Below are 20601 nucleotides of genomic sequence, written 5' to 3' on the forward strand. Positions count from 1 at the left end.
TAAAGCTGTATGGAAAGCCTGTGCGGCAAACAAGAGTATGATGTAATCGAAAAGCACAAACATGGACATGTAAATACAAAATAAACCCGTGTCTATTATTCACCTGAAAACTATTAATTTTTTTTTTTTTTTTAACTTATCAAATTGAAACAGTATAAAAATAAATAATACAAAAAATAGTTTAAAATCTCATCAAAAATTCCTCTCCCAAGTATTTCACACATATTAACTAATACAAAAAAAAAATAATAATAACTAAAATCATAACAATCGCTTAAATATTTCTATAAACGTTTTCTAATAATCTATCAATTTTGTCTGTAAACGTGTAGTTAACGTGTCTGTTAAGCTTGAAACTCTCAAAAAGCTCTTAAAATCATCATTAACAAATAAAAAGCCGCAAATATGACGATATATTGTTTTTAGCCTCTACAAATAAAATTAATCAAAATTACAAACCATCAAAAGATATCTATTAGGTCTACTATTGGACAGTACTATAAAAGCATTAAAACATTTTAAAAATTCATCAGTTTCACAACAATACTTGACTTGTCTGCGTAATTATACAATTTTGTATTGTGTCAAAAAAAAAAAAAAAAGTGTATTTATTGCACATTATTTCAAGACTGTATAAGGTTAAGAGGAATGTTAAAGAAATTTACTATTAATTAAATATAAGTTCATTAAGTGTGTATAATATATTATTGTATAATAAAAAAATGTTACAATGATTATGATTTCTTTATATAGTGACCCTCCACAAAACGATTATTATGTACGGATAGCGCGCCGCCGCACAGACGGTGCTGCTAAAAAAAAAATAAAAATACAATATTTTTAAAACATGCTTCAACTTGCCAGAAAAAACATGCGCTGTTGGTAACCTTTTCTCTGAGAAAACTTGGTCAAACACCCTTGTCGTACAAACTCTCGTCCCGGATCGTGTAACGTATCGATTCCGATCATGTCTCTTTCCAGTTCGCACAACTGCACAAAGTTCTCCTTCAGGGAAAAAAAAATTGGAAATACAACAGTTAATAATCGTAATAAGTAAAAATAATTTTTATAACATTTTATTAGCTTACAGATTTCCTAAGGGCGCTCGGCAATCTCTTGGTCACTTTCAACAATTTAATCCGAGCTTCGAGACAATTGTTGTAGTCGAGATGCGAAGGGCTGTAATGCCTTATTAATTCTGTGTATCATAAATGAGCAATTTAAGTCTCTAGAACACTTAAGATCTTAAATGGGAGTTTTATTCACAAACAAGTTTAATTATAAAAAATTTTAATTATTTTTCATGTCATTTTTATTTTTTTTATTCAAGAATCACATTATTCGCAAATAAAAATAACCACGAATGATTTTTATTTTAAATTAATAATTATCATTCAAATAAAAATATATCGAATAATGCCCAATTTAAATGATTTTCGTATTACTCACTTTCTAATAAATGCGAATAATGAAGCAGTCTTTGAAGGGGTTTTAGTACAAACGCAGACAACGGCAAGTAACAGACTTTTTCCATTTCAAAGTCTTTGTAAAATGCTTCAAATTTCTTGTTGGTACGATAGGTGTGGTCAATTTTTTCGAGAACATTCAAATGTTCGTCCAAGTAATGGTCATACAACTTAGGAAATACAGACAATTAAATATAGCACATTGACCACACGATTAGGCAATCGTCATAAACTTACATCTAAGTGGCTAAAATGTTGTAACAAAACGTCGGCGATGCACGGCGGTTCCCAACTGTTTAATCTCATTTCTATATCTTTCAAAAAAGCGGAGTGTGCATCATAAATTGGATCAATCAAATGCAACAACATATTCACGGCTTCGACCGGTCCCATTTCGTCGTCTTCTTTACTCATCTCATCGCGTAACCACTATAAACATGATCAAACAAATGGTAATAAAAACTGAAAAACATGAATCCATTGCACAAAACTTACAAAATTGATCACTTCTAAATCTTTTCTATAAGTGCGCTCAGTCATTAAAATTTCTTTGGTGATAAAATAGGCCCTGTCTGTTGGCCGCTGAAAATCCAAAACATCGAATAATTAACACACCTCGTAACGATGAAAAAAACTCCCGATGCTTACTTTACGTTTGGTGTCGGTGTTGACTTCCACGTGCTTCGGCGATGTATCGTCTTTGGTCGTGTTGATAATTGTGGTAATATTGTTGTAAATGTCAGAGCTACAAATTAATAACTCGGAATTAATACACGGACTATACGACATTAGTTAACGTTAACACCGTTCTTACTTTATGTTTCCCAACGATCCGTTGGACATGTGATTCTTCGGCGTCGATGATGCCACCGTCGTCAAGCCGTTTTCTCTGGCGGATGTGGTTGATAAACACGATGTTGAACCGTTGATCTTTTTGAACGGCGAGTCCACTTCTTCCGGCGTATCACCTAGAATTTATATTATTTACTTTAATATAACACTTATAAATTGGCTACGGTTCAAATAATGAGGGAAAAAAATAAACAATAATATTCATGCTGAAACAAAATATATTCGTACAAGTCATAAGTGCTAAACAATTAACTAAACGGGAACGGGTCGGTGATAAATGCAAATCATAAAAATATGAACAATAATTGTTTTACAACAAAACGATAATGCGAACGCAAATACAAACGAACGACAAATCAAATTTAAAAAAAAAAAAAAAACAACGAAAAGCGGTGTTTGATGAAAGGTATGGTTTTGACAAACGATTTAAACTATAACCAAAGGGAACCTACTCTACAAAAAAAAAAAAAAAAAACTATTAAATGTATTTTTAAAACTCACTTAAATACGCTCCGCCGTAATGAGTACCCGTTTGATAATTAATAAGTTTTGGTGAATAATAATTTTATTAATAAACCATTAAAAAAAAACCTATTTATTTGTGAATTGTTTTATTCAATTTATTTTTACATTTATACTTCATTTGTATAATAATCCTTTTTTATTTATACATTATAGTTTTAACGATAAAATATAATTAGAATAATAATAGTAATAAATTTAATAAAAGTCGTACAAAAAGAAAAACGGTTTACATGTAACCGTCCCTAGTCGAATAAAAAAAAAAAACATAATATAATATGTATACATTTAATGATGACATTTTATAGTTCAAATCAAAACCAATAGAATTTATAAAAAATGTATCCTAAAAAATAAACACATTAAAACGTACAAAGAAATTTTCAACTTTTTTTTTTTGGGGAGGTAAACAAATTCCTATTGAATAATAATTGACAAAAAATAATAATAAAATCAAGTGACACACCGTTTTGGTGTTACAATCGAATCACAATATTGTAATAATATTGTGTTTGTTGAAAACAATTGTGTTATCGATAATTAATAATTGATGAGAACCACCAAAAGAGCGAGTAACTTTTATTAAACAAAAGGAAAAAATATCAATTTTTTTTTCTACTCGTTTTTCCGAAAATACCAAAAATTAATTCATAATGATTATGTCTTCTTTTGGTTCTCAACACTTCCTATTACTTAAAAAAAACATTAGTGTTATCAGTTGAAAGACGTTATTTATATTTTATTTTTTTTAACATAGTAGTACATTAACAGGAAGACAATACACTTTATTATATTATTATTATTAAATTGAATAAACAGCTACTATTTAAAAAATTTGTTTAAAAAACGTAACAACAACCCGAAGTTTTGGAAAGAGAAAAAGACTTTCAACGAATAATAAAAAAATGTTTTCATATCTCTCTCTCTTTACGTACGCGGCTTTACTTTTTTAATCAATTTAAACATTATTATAGTCAATATTAAAAAAACTACCTATTTATCACCGCTAATGATACTTAACATTACTAGTTTGTTTCAGTTTTCGCTGGGGGGCAGGCAGGGGGGGGAGGGGGTACACCAACGTTACTATCATATCAGTCTATTATTATATAATAGCGAATATATGTATAAATATTTTTTTATCATTTTGGTAAGAGTGTGCCCGTATACAAATAGAAAATCGTGTTACGACAACGAACAAAACCAACGTCGAGACGACACTACTATAAATACTAGATAGTATTTTGGAATAACGTTAAGACTTGCCATTTACCCCGACCAATAAGTTCTTTTTTTTTTTTGGGGTATTACATCCAATAAAACCCCATGTTTTTCGGCGAATACCAAACATTTGCTGGGCTTAAACAAGAAAAAGACCGACTACTAGGTTTTTATTGGATGCGATTTTTTTTTTTTTTTTAATTACAAAATATTACCATAATCATTAATTAGTATTGAGACACGTCATCGATTGTATTAATGAAAATATTTACATCAGAAAAACATTTTCACTTGTATGTTATAGAAATACATCAACACATTTGTGTTTATTTCAACCCCACCGTTTTAGGCAGAAATGGTGATCATATACATTCCAGATTAATCTGTCGAATCCTATATATGCATTTGTTATGCACTTCTACCTGTACCCGTTTTTGTTTTTTGGACTAAACACAGATTATTTTTTGGGTTTGGATGGTTTTAGTTTAACCAACTTCTCAATATTGTTACTAATTTAATAATTTGTATTGTTATTATTTATTTGCACAAACAACATTTTTATTCGGCTGGAAGTACTTAACGAGACATTGCTAAGCGTTTTGGGAGGGGAGTCCCTCCCTTTCTCTCTCTCTCTCTCCTCGACAGACAATTTTAGACTTTGGTGATTTGTATGATTTTGGCTTTTCTCTTAAGCGTGTGAGTGTAACGTCTCCGTCTAGAGGCCCTGGGTATGGTGTTAGGCACGTTAGGCGAGTCTTGGGTGGACGACGACGACCCGTCACTGGGTGGACTGCGGGGCAGCGAATAATAGGAATGACACCGGGCCCGTGCGGTATTCTTGGTTTTCGGCGTCCCGGTGTTGGCATCCAACGACGACGGGCCGTGCGACAGGCGGCCCTTGGGCCGGGCCGGGACGCCGGTGGACCTGGGCAACTCGAACAAGTGCCCCGACGGCCGGTGGTAAGACTTGGACTCGTCGGAGTCATCGGTGAACGGAGAATCGTACTCGTCCGAGTGTTCAGCCTTGGACAGGAATTCCGGCGGCGGACACACGTTGTCGTAGTGGTACACTATGGTGGCGTTGCTGGAAAACTCCGAGGTGGACACACCGGCCGACGTGTCGTCACCTAGCGACAGCCTGGGCTTGTTGGTGGAATGCGGCCGCCGAGGAGCTACCTCCTCCTCCTCCTCCTCCTCCTCACCCTCTTCACCGGTCATCGCTCCTTCGCGATCGTCATCGTCTTCGTTGTGTATGGTTTTGGCGTCATCGTCTTCGTCGTCTTCAAACCGTCCCAGCTGTGGCCCGACCGGCGTGCGTTCTTCACTTTTGGGCGACGGCCAGTCGACGTCATCAACCGCGGGCGGCGGTATTTCAAAGGCATACTCTTCAGGCAACGGAGGCAAGTCCGGCAGACTGTCCATGGCGTCGGAACACAGACTGGGTTGACAATAATCACTAGATAGAATCGAATCGTCAAAAGACGCCGACTGAGTCGAGTGTTTGGTCGAGAGCTCGTCGTCCACTTCGGAACGCTCCGACGTACTCTGCTCGCTGATCCTCGACAACGTTCTCGACAAGCCGTAAATGCCGTATCCGATAAGATACATGCCGGTATAACTGGCGTCCGGCGTCGGAGGTAGTGGACTGGACGTCACGTCTTCGTCGTCCGCCATATTGCCGCTCGTGTCGTCCATGTGCGGCGGATCGTCTAGGCTTGAACTGCCCGAACTCTCCACCGATAGTCTATTGCGTTTTGAGTCCTGTTTGGACGGAATCTCGATACAGCCCAATTTATTAATCAGTTCGGCATGATTTATGTTTTCGGCGAGCGCTTCGGGAGGCGGCAAACGCGCTGCGCTGTCTCGCCGTTCTTCAGCGGGCTTATCGACAGAGGGTTTGGCGAGCGCTTCGGGCGACGAACAAGGTACGTCGTACGGCGGTTCTTCGACTGGTTTTATCGGCGAATGTTGTTCTTCGACATGTTCCGAAACCGTGTTTTGCTCGTTGTTCTGAGCCGAGCGTTTTGCTTCGTCCGAACTCACAGAATTGAGTTCCTTGAACGGTATCTCCGCGCTACTGTCGGCGGATTCGTCCACAGAAGCCGACTCATCGTCGGTAAACCCTTTGATGTCGGTTTTGCCGTCCGATTGTCTTGAAGATTCCGCGACTTCCACTTCCACCTGCGGTTCGGCAAACGTTTCATCTTCAAAGTCTTTATGCTCGAAATCGATGGCAACGGCCGCATTCAGATCGTTCGATTCCCATACTTCCATTTCAAAGTTCTTCAACTTTTTGAACGAGTCCAAACGTTCCTGTCGCGTGCTGGACCGACGCCTCTCCGGCGTCATATTCGGCGACAGCGACGTCACGCTGTCCCTCTTCTCTTCTGACATGTCGGCCACGGTGATTTCGACCATGTCGGCCATACACCGAACGACTGTCTCGTTGACGTGGTCGTCCCACCATCTTATCGGTTTCTCCTCCGGCCCGACACCGTCCTCGGGGTCGTCTACCGTATCGTCTTTGCTGGAGAAGGACGTGACCAACGGCAACTGGTGCAAAGACACGACCGGCGAGTCCAGAGAAACGGCACGCCGCTGTGAATGACCTTGTCCTGAGCTATTCGGGAAAGCCGAACTCTCGGATAGGCCTAACCTGGCAAAAAGGACAGGCGATTTCACGCGCTTATTAGATAATTGCATTTTTTCCGGTAATTTTTTCCTAGGCAATTCGGCAGTCGACTTGTCCGCGATTTTAATGTTATCTGTGAACGCGTCGAAAGCGGCTATTTTCGACGCCAGCGATTTGAACCGATTGATCTTGGCATCCTTGTTGGACGATTCTGGAGCGGGTTCTTGCCGCGTTTCCGACGTTCGGTCCGTAGACACCAAATCGAGCAGCGCGGTTTTCAAGTTCGACCCTGGGCTTTTGTCAACGCTTTTGGCCCGGCCATCAGGAACTACTTGTTCCTCGTCCTTGACGCCTGTTCCGGGTTCGGCGACGCCCTCAACCGGTACGGAGCAAGTCGGCTCGGGAAAACTCTGCACAGACTTGGACACGATATCGGTCAATGCGTCTACGTCCATAATTGTTGGTTCGTTCATAGCATTGGGCACCACGTGGACGCAGCCAACGCCGCTGTTCAACGCCAAAGCCGAAGCGATCTTCACTTTGACGGCAGACGACTTGAAAACATTGGCCGTCACCGGTTTAGCAGCGACTTGTTTTTCGGGCGAAACCCCGGAACTCGATGCGAAACTTTTGTTTTCCGCACTTCCGCCCGACCCGTCCTTTTTCAATTTCTTACTCTTACCGTCACTGCTGTACTCGATAATTATTAATTCTTTGCTATTTGCCGAGCCGCCGACGACGGCGGTCGGCTCGATTTTGATCACGTCCACTTTTTTCCTATGACGGGCGTTGTCCGCGCTGAGCGGTTGATAGTATATCCGCTTGGACCTGTTCGTCGGCACGCTATCAGCACTGTGACAAGACTTGAGTTTATGCGGCTTGTCGGCCGCCGCCGCCCGTCTCGCCGCACATACGTCCGACTCGTTGAACGACGACGACTTGTACGCCATTTGAATGAGTTCGGTACTCTTTGAAGTGGTCACCACGTCGTCATGGTGCTTGTTGAGCAGCAGCTTGTTCAAATCGATCGGACTGTCGTTCTCGACACTCACGTTGCTGGTCGACTGAGTGGATAACGAAAGGCCAGAGTCCTGCGAGTAATGGTCGGATCCGCAAACGACAGTCGACCACTTGACCTCGTTTGGAGACAATGTGTCGGGCGTCTGGCGCTTGTGAAGGGTATAAGGAATGTCCAGATCGAACTTAGCCGCCGCTGTCGGTTCATACGAGTCCATGGGCGTCAGGTCTATAGACTTCTGATGGAGCAGTCTATGTGGCTTGGGCTTGGGGGCGCTCATGTAAGAGTCGCTTTTCGTACGTTCGACGGGCACGTGACCGGTGACGACGGTGTCGGTTTTGTTTTCGAACGCGATGAAACGCATCGGGCTGTCGATGAATATCTGCTCTTTGCTGCGGGAAGCCATTTCTTTTTTACAAATTTCGTTGAACTTGTTGAACTCCATATCCCTGTACTTGGGCTCCAAGTAACCCAATCGCTTTTCAATCTCCTGCATGTGCTCCTCTTTGAAATCGATGTCGGCGTAGAATATTTCGTCGTTGTCGTTGTCGTCTTTGTCATCGTCACTGGCGTTCACGTCGAACACTTCCTCTTTTTCCAACAACTCGTACGAGTCTTGGCTCACGTCGTCCTGGTACAGATCGTCTGCCGGATCGACCGCTCTGCGGACGCTGCCGGCCTTCTCGAGTTTACGGTCGCTACCGCTCTCGGTGGACAAGCTGGAAGTGGTACCGGGGTAACTACTAGAAAAAATTTTCGTGATACGATGGTGATCTAAAGGACTGTTCTTGTCGAAAGAATAATTCATCACCTCCTCGTTGTCGACGGGAGGCGTGCCCCCCGAACCGGACCTGGGAGAGCTGTTAAACTCTTTGCAACTCGAGCTCCGCTGCCAGCTGAGGAGAGAGGGGTAGGGTCTATCGATGAGTATTAAATCGGTCTGACTAGACTGGCACCTAATGTCCCTATAGGGTTCGGAAAATTTCGAAGACGTGTAAGACTTATCGGTATCGTATTCGCTGTCGTAACACGTGGTCGACCTCATCACGTTAATGCGATGGCACGGTCTAGTGCAAACGACGTTTGGGTACATAATAATGTTGTTTACGGTGGAATGCCTCTGACCTGGATCGTTGACGCTGTACGACCGCTGGGACGAAGTGATGGAGGTGATGTCCGAAGTGGTCGTCGTCACTGTCGTCGGATGTACAGCTTGAGCACTCGACACCTCCCCAGGCGCCACCTGGCGACGGACTGCGTTCGGACTCGGAGAATCCACTAGGCTCGTGGCTTCCGAATTTGCTAAAAATTAAAAAATAAACGATGTACAAAAATGTAAGGAACAATTTTTTATTTTAAGTCGAGAGGACACCACACAAAAACATTTTAAGCAAAACAGTACTTTTGGATTTCAAATATTACTACTAAGCGGCTCAACCCCATATTTTTGGGTAAATACCAAATATTAGCTTGGCTTCAACATGGTGTTATTCCTCCTTTAAAAGTGACTGTGACAGTGTGACATTTGTTTATAGCTCTAAAATAAGATTTTGCGAAAAATGCCTATTCTTTAAATCTTTAATAAATTGGTGTGGCATCATCTCGAAGTACATTATTAGGGAGTCTCTAAATTACAAAGATAACGGCGTGAATTGTTTAGGTTATAATTTAGACATTTTTTTCTTTTAAGTAACCAACATTTAAACAATTTAAAACGTAAAATATACATTGGAAGCCATGCTTAAACGTTACAAGTTAAATTTAATTAATTAATTACCAATGAGTCAATATATTTATTGTACACATTTTTCATACGAAATAAATAATACAGGAAAATAATATGAAGCGTTACATAAATATATATAGATATATATTTTTTTTTAAGCAATTGTAGAATGTATAAAAACATAAATGTTTCAATATCACGTCTGATGTGCATTTTAGATTTTTAATGAAACATTTGTTTTATTTTTAAAGTTAAGGCATATGAAAAATGTACCTACAATAATTTACGTCAAAATATAATATCACAAAATTACTTTCACTACAATAGTATACGTTTGCTGTAAAAATTAGATTGCCACTGCCCACTTTAGATAAAATACTCAAAATAATTGTATAAAATACACAGTAATATGATATCCATAAAAATTGATAGGGGAAAAAAGCATCAATAATACATATGTATATTGTATAATAATACATACATACATATATGAACTTGATAATTTTCGGATGTATTTATGTATTTAATTATGTGCTGACGTTTCTGACCCATTGCAGAGTCCATACTCAGAGCGAAAGTCACCAGTTGAAACGTCAGCACATTAACAAAGACATGAATCTGAAAATGATGTAAGTTAATATTTCAATTCATGTAAGTCTTAATTGTAGTTTAGTTGTAATGAGGTTATCGACATATTATAAAGTGGCTCCAACCAAGTAGAAATTATTATACTTATTATATAAATTAAGTACTTTAGTTCTTTAACTAAAAATTTAAATAGCAAAAACATACCGAGGGGTAATAAAGGATGTGCTGAAATACTGGAACCAACATTGGATATAGTAGAATGTGACAATCCAGTATGCCGAAATGATTGAGACCTGTTGGCAGAAACAGGGCAAAGGTGTAGAAAAACACTATTTTTTCAATGAAAGTGACCCCTTTACTACCCAACTCTACATCATCAGAAACTTTTAAAAAAATAAACCTACATTATGTTACTTACATAATTATTAGTATTTCAGTATACGTGTAATAGGTTAAATGGAAATTTAAATTGGTTGTAAAAAAAAAATTATTACAACAGAAAAAAACTTATTTCGGAGAGTTAGTGAGAGAAAATAAGTAGCTGTCTAACTTTTATTAAGAAGGCTTTTGATAATTAATACATTATTACAGTAAAAACGGTTTAAACATTAGTTTAAAGAATAGCAGTACATTTTTTATTCGGCTATATAATGAAATGTTAATTCACCAAACTAATTTTAAGTGTAAAAAATAAAACTAATCAAAATAAGCTCAAACAATTTAATCAAGTCTCGGTTTTTTTTTTTTAGTTAACTACATAACGTTTTGTTTCTGATGTGTTTTTGGAGCCACTTTCATTGAAAAAAAAAAACAAAGTGTAAAAACAAAACTCCATTCCCAATCACTAAATTGCATTGCATGCTATAAATAAAACACAACCAAGCTAATCTTGAATGTTTGTGTCGCTTACTACAAAATAAAAAATAATTTAATAATTAAGTTTAATGAGTGTTTTTCAAATATATGTTTAAATACAATAACAAATGTAATTTTTCTTAACAAATACATATAAACTGACCTTTGGAATGTTTGACGCTTAACAAAGTTTTCCCTCACAAATTCTACCATTTGTTTTTGAGTTTTACCACTGTATCTATTAGGATAAAGAATTCAAATTCGTTTTTTTTAAATTAAATAATAATAAAATTTTTTAAAAACAAAATTTGTTTATTTTTTATTTAACAAAAAATATTTACCTAAATGAAGACCCCCTACTGAGTACTTTGGTTCTTTGCCGAGGCAAACGTTTGACGGTGAAACATCTGAAGAATCCATGATTTTCAACACATTTCTTCCAAAAACTTTTACAGTCATTTCTTGTTTCGAAAATGAATTCAACAATGTCCTTGAAGTAGCCCTGTTATTTTACATACAAAAGAGAAATACAATTACCGTTTACATACAATATAACCTAAAGTTATGAAACGAAAGACTTACATATCCTTCAGGATGCAATTTAATGAGAAATTTTTTCCTCTTAAAGCTTAATTTTCTAATTTTCGCCCAAGAAAACGTGTTAATTTTTGTATAATTTTGAAACACTAGGACGCCCATATGAGCAACTGAAAGATTTAAAGGCACGCCTTCGGGATCCTGAAATCGTCATACTTATTTTAAAACTGATTGGTCTTCATTAATATTTAATAAAAACAATAACCTTTGCAGGATGCATTTTGACACCGTAAAGTTCACATCTACGAGCAGTTTCTAATAAATTCAAATCTGCTTCTGCTGGAGATTGTCCTCTTAAAAAGAATATTAAATAATTTATCATTATAACATTAAACATTGAACCAATAGACAAACATGACTTACATATGTCTTTTATGACTTTCCATTATTCTAATTTCCATTTCTCTATCTTGATGAGGAACAAACTTGTGTGATGATAAGTAAGTGTGGTCTGGATAATCGTCCGCAGAATAATCACCACATTCAGCTAAAAAAAAAAAAATGACTGAATATAGATAAACATAATTATATAATACAACAAACCGTTTCTGTACCTTGCACTATATAAGATGCCATTAGAGCGGCCGTATTATCGTTACATTGCATGTGCCCGTGAGACAAGTCTCGTTTCACTTGTAAGCAAAACAAATATCTGGTGTACTCCTCTTCCAATTGAGCAGGGTCAGGCGTGTAGAACTTGACGCAAAACCTCATCAAGGGTTCCACCAGCGACAGTCCTATTTGTTTGTTTAAAGGTTTTTCCAAGTCAAGCCAATGCTGTAAACAGAAAGAAATTAACAACGGACATTTAATAATAAAAACAAATACAATTAAATGATTTATGCAATGCGCTTACTTTAGTTGAACCTTCTTGATATTCCAGACCAAAGTAATCTGCTTCAAGGAGATTCAACTGCTTGCAAACTTGTTCAAATAGCACCGACCCGTCAGCTTTGGACTGAAAACAACGAATTAACAGGATGTAAAAATATGGAAAAAAAAAATGATTTAGTAGTTAAAATCACACATCTATAAACTGATAGTAGAGACAGACAGAGAGATCCGAGTATCATTGTTATAAAAAGATAGAGAAAAGTTAAGAATCTTATTAGAGAAACAATTATACAGGGTGTTTCAGTATAAAATATAAGTAATAGGTAATAATATTAGTTATTTGTAACACAATAATAAACAATGTACCGAAACTAAAAATAAAAATTGGTTCAAATGTGTAACTTCATTATCATACCTCGTCAAAGATAATAACCACAGATTCGCCAGTATTTCATTAAACTGTGTTGATAATGTTAGAGTATTATTCCTTGATTTATTTAACTTTTTCACCTATGAGATTCTCAAGAAAAATAGATTCTCTATCCAAGATGTATCGATACACTTTGTCTCTACATTTTTCTAACAATGTCGACCCTAGATTCTCTCACTCTACTACCAGTCCATAATGCATTTCTCTGTAGGTCTATGGTTTCGTGTAGACAAATTATTGTTTTACCTCCAGCCAAAAAAAAAACATATTTATTGTTAAAATTATAGTCCTTAAACGCAAACCTGCACTTGGAAGAGGGTGACAGAATCGTCGAGCATTTGTATGCGCACGTTGAGCATTTTCCCGCCTCTTCGAGGCGTCGCCGGTGGAGTCTTCGAACCGGATACGCCGGGTGTGGATTGCGAATGTGGTATTTTATTCATGGAACTTCCCAACGAGCTCGACGTGAGCGTTTGGTCTTTTTCCACCGGAGACATTTTTACTAGTATTAAGTTTGATTCTTTTTTTTTTTACAAGTAACAAAAATTAAAATAACTCGAGAAACATAAAAATATATTTTCTACTATAAAACGGACGACGAAAATCATGTTTTCCTATGGACGATTTCCATTAGCTCGGTGCGATCCACAGAATCGTTTTTACCGTCGTGATGCCTTTGACATTCCATCTGTAACACGAACAAGAAAACAAATGTTGTTATAAATAATGTTTTTAACTCCCAAGTTGTTACTATTATTATATACATAAATTAGGGAGTCTTAATATTTCAGTACTTTCGGCCAAGGATGTGTGGACCGGATATAAAATCGCTTCGGTAGGAATGAACGCGCCGGCGGTCAACGATCCTTACACATTCTCTTCGCTACTTAAATGAAATTATAATTTATTTATGTGTTTCTATTTTTAAATAAAGGACTTTTCAAAAAGACAGGTCGCGGGCGGAGAATTATTTAAATGTCGCAATGTTATTTTATAGGAGTAAGCACTCTGGCGACATAAGATAATTTACAACGTGCTTAAATAAAATTACTATCTCAGTTTTTTTAATTTAGTCAACGAAAAAAACATAATAATATTACTATTATTGTGTAACAGAAGAGAGAGAGAAAATGCGCCGAGTATACAAAATGAGTTGTGTGTGAGTGGGTACAAGGGTCCCTACCGGTCAAAAACTTTGCATCTAATAACAGTTTTTTAAACTCCATTAGAGGTATCATATTATCAAACGTCCATACTTATTTTTTTTTTTAACTATTTAAAATCTAAATAAAAATAAAACTCGTATTTTTATCATTGTTAAAATTGTTGTTAAATAAAAATAAGATAATCAATAACCACATAATCCAGCCAATATGTATGTGTTAAAGTATGATAACATAACATTTTAATCTATGAAAAAATCGATTCGTCAAAACCCCGGTTTTATACAAATCCTTGACTGTTAAGGGGTTTTTGGGTAAACTTAAACCCAATAAACCTATATAGGATATTATTGGGTTAAAAAAATTCATTAGTGTTTATTTTTTGGTTTCAATTTTTATGCTAACTGAAAAAATACCCATTTTGATTAAACAACTGTTGCAACCACTTATTAAATGGAACGAATAAAATTTCATTTAAGCTGTGTCTCTAATTGTAATACGTTTCATTGACTGAAGTGTTTTGCTATCTGGTAACTAAATGACTACCTAATACCTATGCAAATTGGCATCACAGGTAAAGACATATTAACACTAATAACCTACCTACGCTTCGTACCACGAGAGAACGCATCCAGATGCCAAAGCCGAAGCGCATTGAGCAAAACTGCAGAAACTGCTCAAGCGGCTCCCACCAAAACACGCCGTGCTCGGTCGCCACGCCGTCGTAGCGCTTCGGGTTTCAGTGGACATTGACAGTTGTATGTACGGTTTCGCACGGTGGGAGAAATTGGCCCTCAAGAAAGCGGAGCGTGAGCAGTCATTTGGATTTTAGATGCCCGAGAGGGGTGCGTTCTCTCGTAGCATGGAGTACAATAATCAAAAAGACAATTGATTTTAAAATGTACAGATAAGCGGTGCAATATACCAGAACAGCATCCAATTTCAAGCGGGATAACCTCGCGATATTTTACCATCCGATCGTCCGTATTAACATAGCACCGCTTATCTGTATAATTTAAAATAAAACATCAATAGGTAAAAAAAGAAAGTTGGCAATTATTTTTGAAAACTTTTTTTAAATTTTATTTCTATTATTTATAATTAAGTATTGTTTTATTAAAGTAACAATGTTTTCACTAGAATATTTTTAAAATAAAAAATGAATTTTTAATTGCATAATATTAACGTCATTTTTGACGCAGAAATGCTTGCAAATTCTTGTTACTCTCCGGAAAATTTAGATACTAAAAGTAATAGGTATATGTGTATCTGGTGACTGGTCAAATAGGTGTTACCTATTAATTAATTGTTGATTATAAAATAGTTTTGGTTCATTGTTAAATATTCATAACGGCGTGAATACTTTACAAAAAAACAATTTATTATTTAACTATTAAAATTAAAAAAAACTGGCAATTTCATTTGATTGCCTCAGATTTTTAAATAAAATATTTTCTAGATTAAGCAATCCAAAAAAATATATACAAAATCTTCTAAAGGTGGCCCTTGAATACCACGGTTATTTGGAAAATACTATTTTTTAATTATACTTTATTGATCGATAAAATAAAATTGACTGGCAATAACGCGGTTGAACTTTCTGTATTGTATATGAGTACAAATATACGGAGCACGCAGCTAGGCGGTGATCTTAAACGAGCAGACGCCACCGTCGTCCTGTTCGTGTCTTAAGATATTAAATAGAAAAGGTCTCACACAAGTCGGTGGAGGGAGCGGCGGCGAACACACTCAATGGACCGCTATGCAACGACGCTAAATTGTCTAAATTAATGTTTCTTCAATTTATACATGTCGTGTGTGTGTGTGTGTGTGTGCGATACAAGTGTAATGCGAGTACAAGCTAAACTCAAAACGGCTTTGCATATTCATTATTATGTACGTCTTCCGTGTTACATCGGCGGCGACGGCTGTGGCGTATTGCGGCACAACGACCACTATTAATTTATACACACACACCGTTCAATTATGTCATCAGCCCCGCAATCGACCCGATTACAATGGATTTTTTTTTGCTCAGTCTTGTAAAACTTATCGAATTACGTAAATAACGAGTGTGAAAAATTATAATATATAATGTCAACGTCCTTGCGTGTGTTCAAGCGAATAATTTATGATTTTATCATATTTATAAATAAACAAACGCAATTAGTTCACGCGTGATTTGAATTATTATAGTATATTTACTATTATAATCTTATCGCGAAGCAGAATTTGTCTTTTTTTTACACATAATATATGGCCGTTTAATATTTGTACAGCATTAATTATTATCACGGATTTACCTCGATAAAAGATCTAACCGACAGGCTTAAAAGCCTGCCGGCAAATAATTGGATGAGGACAGATAAACTCGACCGCTGTGCGTATCACAACTTCATTTGTTAATTTACAAAATAAAAACAACACCTACCAAAGCGCAAAAAAAAAAAAACACTGTCACAAAAATTAAACCTATACATTTTATTTTCTGACCATCGCCATTGGAATGTAATCATTTTGATTAATTTATCGATTTATAATTTACCATATTCCCAACAACGGAAACCCTTCAAGTACACAGACCGATTTGATATCTTTTGTTGAAGTCGACAAGACGCACGTGCGGTGCTGCTTCGTTTATTCACTTGGCTTAGTTACAAATCGACACAATTTAGTTTTTTTATTACTCATACAGAAAGATAGCTCGTGAAGTTTGTTTCAAAAAAAATAATAATAATAAACACCACTAAAAATAACTACTAGTAATAAAAAAATGTGTTCAAGTTGACAGACGGGACGGAACGTTTTTATTTTGTTTTACGCGCAAGAAAGGATAGATCTGACGACAAAAAATATATTTTAAAATCCTAACCCTCTGACAAAACGATGGCTTAAGCGTCTAGTATAAAGATAAAGACGACTCGGTGTAATAGAGTTTACTTAACGAAAGTATCTCTCGAGAACGTTGTTTATGTTCTTGAGAGCACAAAACAGAAATACTACAAAGCCAGCCAAACTGAGAGACGACGGTGCTTGTAATAATTGCTTTCGTCGTCGTTGAAACGATAAACCAATGATGCTGTCGGAATTTAACTCGCCTTTCCTTACCTTAATATACATCAATATAATATTCAATACACTACATAACAATAACTCCGGTCGTAAAAATCTGCTTGTGCAAATATGCCAATTTAAAACATTTCTTGCTGAAAGACCTAACCTATCCCTGACATGTATCAGTGTTTTTACAGCGCGCAAAATGTAAAATATATTATTTTTTAACTACCGACTGTAAGTGTTCAGACAACCGGGTTTTTCGAAAAAAATGTTGTCGTTGTAACGAGTTTCCAATAAAAACACAGATTCGCCTACAAAGAGCTGTCACGGAGGAAAAAATATTTTTGCAGTACACAGAAGCCGCGAAATTCATGTCCACTGGACACTAGGCACTAGTTGTTTTGTATAATACGAGCACCAAATGAGTTTTTAAATTATTTTAATTCTACTAATAATGACACAACCTACAACTTGTGAATAGACCTAACATGACGGGATAATTTAAATACAAATTGTACAACTAAATAATGTCCTGATGACACTACAATTGACTTATGAACCATGAATAAAAAACCGTTTATCGCATAACAAAGGTTCTCAGATTCCGATGATGACAATGATTATTTTATTCTTCGTGTAGGTATCCAATATTGTAGAGCGCTCTGAATCTATCGATTAAACCGGTTATGTAAATTGATAAAATAGAGCAGCTATTATTATTTCAATAATAAAAAGTAATATTCCAAATTTCGAATCCCAAGTTTTGATGGATTTTTTTTTTACGGGAAATAAAAAGGTCAGGTGTTGTCGGCGGAATCTGTGACCCCGCTGCTTTCAAATCGATCGTCTGGCGAGAGACTTTATCAACGGCTTATACGATTTATTATTTTATTTCATTAGCCTCCGACAACGAGAAAAAAAATTCTCGGTAACGTTCGAACCTATTTCCGCGGCGAGTCGCGGAATGTGTGTAAAAAAAAAAAAATAATAATAATAAACGAGTTTAACGACAACGATTATTGTATCACTACACACATACCTACTCAACACACGTGTTGTCGTTGCCGTCATGGGCTGGAGCGTTTTTTTTTTATTGTTACCGCTACTGGTTAAACACCAATAATCCTCGAAAGCGATCCTTGATAACAATTAAAAAAATTAAAAATTGTTTGCTTAGGTGTGCTCCGAGTCGTATTCATGCGGCGGTTGTTGGCTAATGCGATTTACACCGAACAAACAACGAGTGTGTCGTATAATTATTATCGTCGGAGCCGCCGCGGCGTATGTGTTTAACCTAATCGCATTAAACAATGATAAATCTATAGAAAAAAAAAAAGGCACGTTTAAACATACGAATAACGTTTTTAAGAAGAACAACAGTCCCACGTGGTCGTCGTAAACGACTATGGTACGAGCAGAAATAGATTCCAACGTTACCGGCGTGGGCAGCTGCAGCAGAGGTATGCTACACCTGAGGTAAACGCACGGCATTGATCCCGAAGAATTTGGTTTGGTCACGTTTTTTTAATAGTAATAAGTTAAGGTACGACTGTCCCAAAAGGTAGCGAATGTCCTAATAGTGCGTCCAACCAGCAGTAATAATTGCCTTGCGGTTGCGGAGGAAAATTGTGATTTCCTAAACATAATAAGAAACCGCGTAGTGTGTATTCAATTTTCCGGTAAAGTCGAACAATTGCAACTAGTACCTTCAGATTGAGTTACACGAATTAGTCGGATTACGTTAACTTATAATAAAAAAGATTTTATAATTGCCATTAACACAAATAAGGTACGCAGGTTTGAGACAATCAAAACTCCTTTTACAACCCCCACCCTAACAACAACAAAAAAATCCAGGGAGTCATCATATGTGGGAAAGTATTTTTGGAAACAATAGGTAAAATCATTCTCTATTGTTATCAAGTCATTATTACCATTATTATTTAAATTATAATTAATGTATATATTCGTTAGAATCGTAACAACTAGGTCGTACCGTACCAACATAACAAAAATCCATGCTGAACACCATTTGTGCTCAATTAAGGATAGAGTAACAACATGCTTAAGCTCAAACGGTTTGTGGAAAAATAAACGATCAATACACACATGAGTCCAGTGATAATACGCATTGCCGCACCGACGTCAAAATCGATTCTAAACTATTATAATAATATTATTATATTAATATTGTCGAAACGCTATCAAACATGTATTACAAACGGTGTTGGTCGATGAACTTAATTAACTGCCGGACGGGCGCGTTTAGACGTTTCCTTTGCCATTAAAATAACAACAATAATAGGAAAATACAAAACAATAACATATTTACACGCCGTTGATTTTTCGAAGAGGAAAAATGTAATTATCACAAATCACCCATCGGTATGACGGGTGCGAGAGCGATGTCTTTCCTTATTAGTTATTTCATAATGATGCATTAAATATTGGAAAATAATGTAATAGAAATTATAATGATAAAAAAAATGTTATTGAAGCGTAAATTATTACTCTACATAAAATAAACATAGGTGTGTACTACATCAGCACCAACCAGTGGCGGATTTTAAGTAGGCAATAGGAACAGTCCTTATAAATCTTTTTTAACATACCATAAGACATACCAGTAAACAATACAATAAATATTTTTCATACGTATATGGTTCACATAGTTTTAACATACAAACAGTTCTTCACCGTAAATTATTTATAATAAAATCACACCCCTCCCGCAAGTCAAGAAAAACTAAATCTCAAAACTTAGCGCTTTCGTAAAGACTTTAATAAAGTCGCATGATAGAGTTTGCTGTTTTAATAAATAAAGTTATAATTTTTTATAATTTTTCTAACAAAAATGCATAGGTACAATAGTCAATAAGTATTCCTATTCGTATCGGTTTAAAATTGAGTTTGACCCTTTTTGACCCAAAGGACTACTGTAGACAGCCTCCATTAGAGCATAGCCTTTTTCCGATTAAAAATCCTTGATCCGCAGCACCTGCCGCGAATTATAGAAAACATGTAACCGCTTCTTAGCAGAGGCGACCTGCGGTTATTAGCCTTTATTAGGACAAAATCCGGCATGCCAATACGAATACTAAACACGCCACAGGGAAAATTCTATATATTCCAGATTTGGGTGTGGAATTCCATTCGGTTTGTGTGTAATTTTTTATTTCCCCTTCTTTCGACCGCCCCTTACTTCTACTGTTCGTCCTCCGGACATCTGGTATGGCACACCACGGTAAATGGATATTGCCCGTAAAAGGGAACGTCCAGTGTATGTGTGTGTGTGTGTGTGTGTGTGTGTATATATACTTGTACGTACTCGACCGAGTAAAAGAATAATATAGTACAGTCCATCACCATCATCATCATCCGAACATCATCGGTCATGACCGTTTTCGTCCCGTCGCCTGTAGTCAACGCACATGCTCAGTTAATTCTTCTCGGGCTCGATGGAGGGGTGGGCCGAGGTGGTGGCGGTTTATGCCGGTAGTTGTCCTCGTCGAGCAGAGGGGACCACAGCCAATACCCTCAGTCACAACCGGCACAACCCAACAAACAACGTATACACAACATAAATATAATGTTATATACCTAATAAGTGTGTGTGTGTGTGTGATTACAAGCCGAAGAA

At 36.8% G+C, this 20601-nt stretch overlaps 2 protein-coding genes across 2 annotated transcripts in view; both read right to left on the reverse strand.

The window, feature by feature from the left end:
* Positions 1–20601, reverse strand: part of LOC126841073 (FERM, ARHGEF and pleckstrin domain-containing protein 1-like) — a 32867-nt gene that overhangs the window by 2083 nt on the left and 10183 nt on the right. The window contains exons 2-18 of the mRNA XM_050577322.1: positions 13044–13429; positions 12334–12435; positions 12032–12254; positions 11841–11964; positions 11683–11770; positions 11463–11618; positions 11222–11382; positions 11044–11118; positions 10230–10318; positions 8837–9013; positions 2281–2434; positions 2115–2211; positions 1962–2048; positions 1704–1895; positions 1450–1636; positions 1089–1198; positions 862–1005 (exon numbers count right to left, since the gene is read on the reverse strand). Coding sequence (XP_050433279.1) covers positions 862–1005; positions 1089–1198; positions 1450–1636; positions 1704–1895; positions 1962–2048; positions 2115–2211; positions 2281–2434; positions 8837–9013; positions 10230–10318; positions 11044–11118; positions 11222–11382; positions 11463–11618; positions 11683–11770; positions 11841–11964; positions 12032–12254; positions 12334–12435; positions 13044–13238 — 2361 coding nt within the window. The 5' untranslated portion in view covers positions 13239–13429. The remainder of the gene's footprint in view (positions 1–861; positions 1006–1088; positions 1199–1449; positions 1637–1703; positions 1896–1961; positions 2049–2114; positions 2212–2280; positions 2435–8836; positions 9014–10229; positions 10319–11043; positions 11119–11221; positions 11383–11462; positions 11619–11682; positions 11771–11840; positions 11965–12031; positions 12255–12333; positions 12436–13043; positions 13430–20601) is intronic.
* On the reverse strand, positions 3133–8830 carry LOC126841072 (uncharacterized). Its single transcript, XM_050577321.1, has one exon. It carries the CDS (start codon positions 8802–8804, stop codon positions 4713–4715), a length of 4092 nt encoding a protein of 1363 aa, XP_050433278.1. The 5' UTR covers positions 8805–8830; the 3' UTR covers positions 3133–4712.

This window comes from Adelges cooleyi, unplaced genomic scaffold (genome assembly GCF_023614345.1).
Source record: "Adelges cooleyi isolate 19-005CV unplaced genomic scaffold, UGA_ACOO_1.1 ACOO_flye_CR_arks_rails_tigmint_CR_PRNA_376, whole genome shotgun sequence".
Lineage (NCBI taxonomy): Eukaryota > Metazoa > Arthropoda > Insecta > Hemiptera > Adelgidae > Adelges > Adelges cooleyi.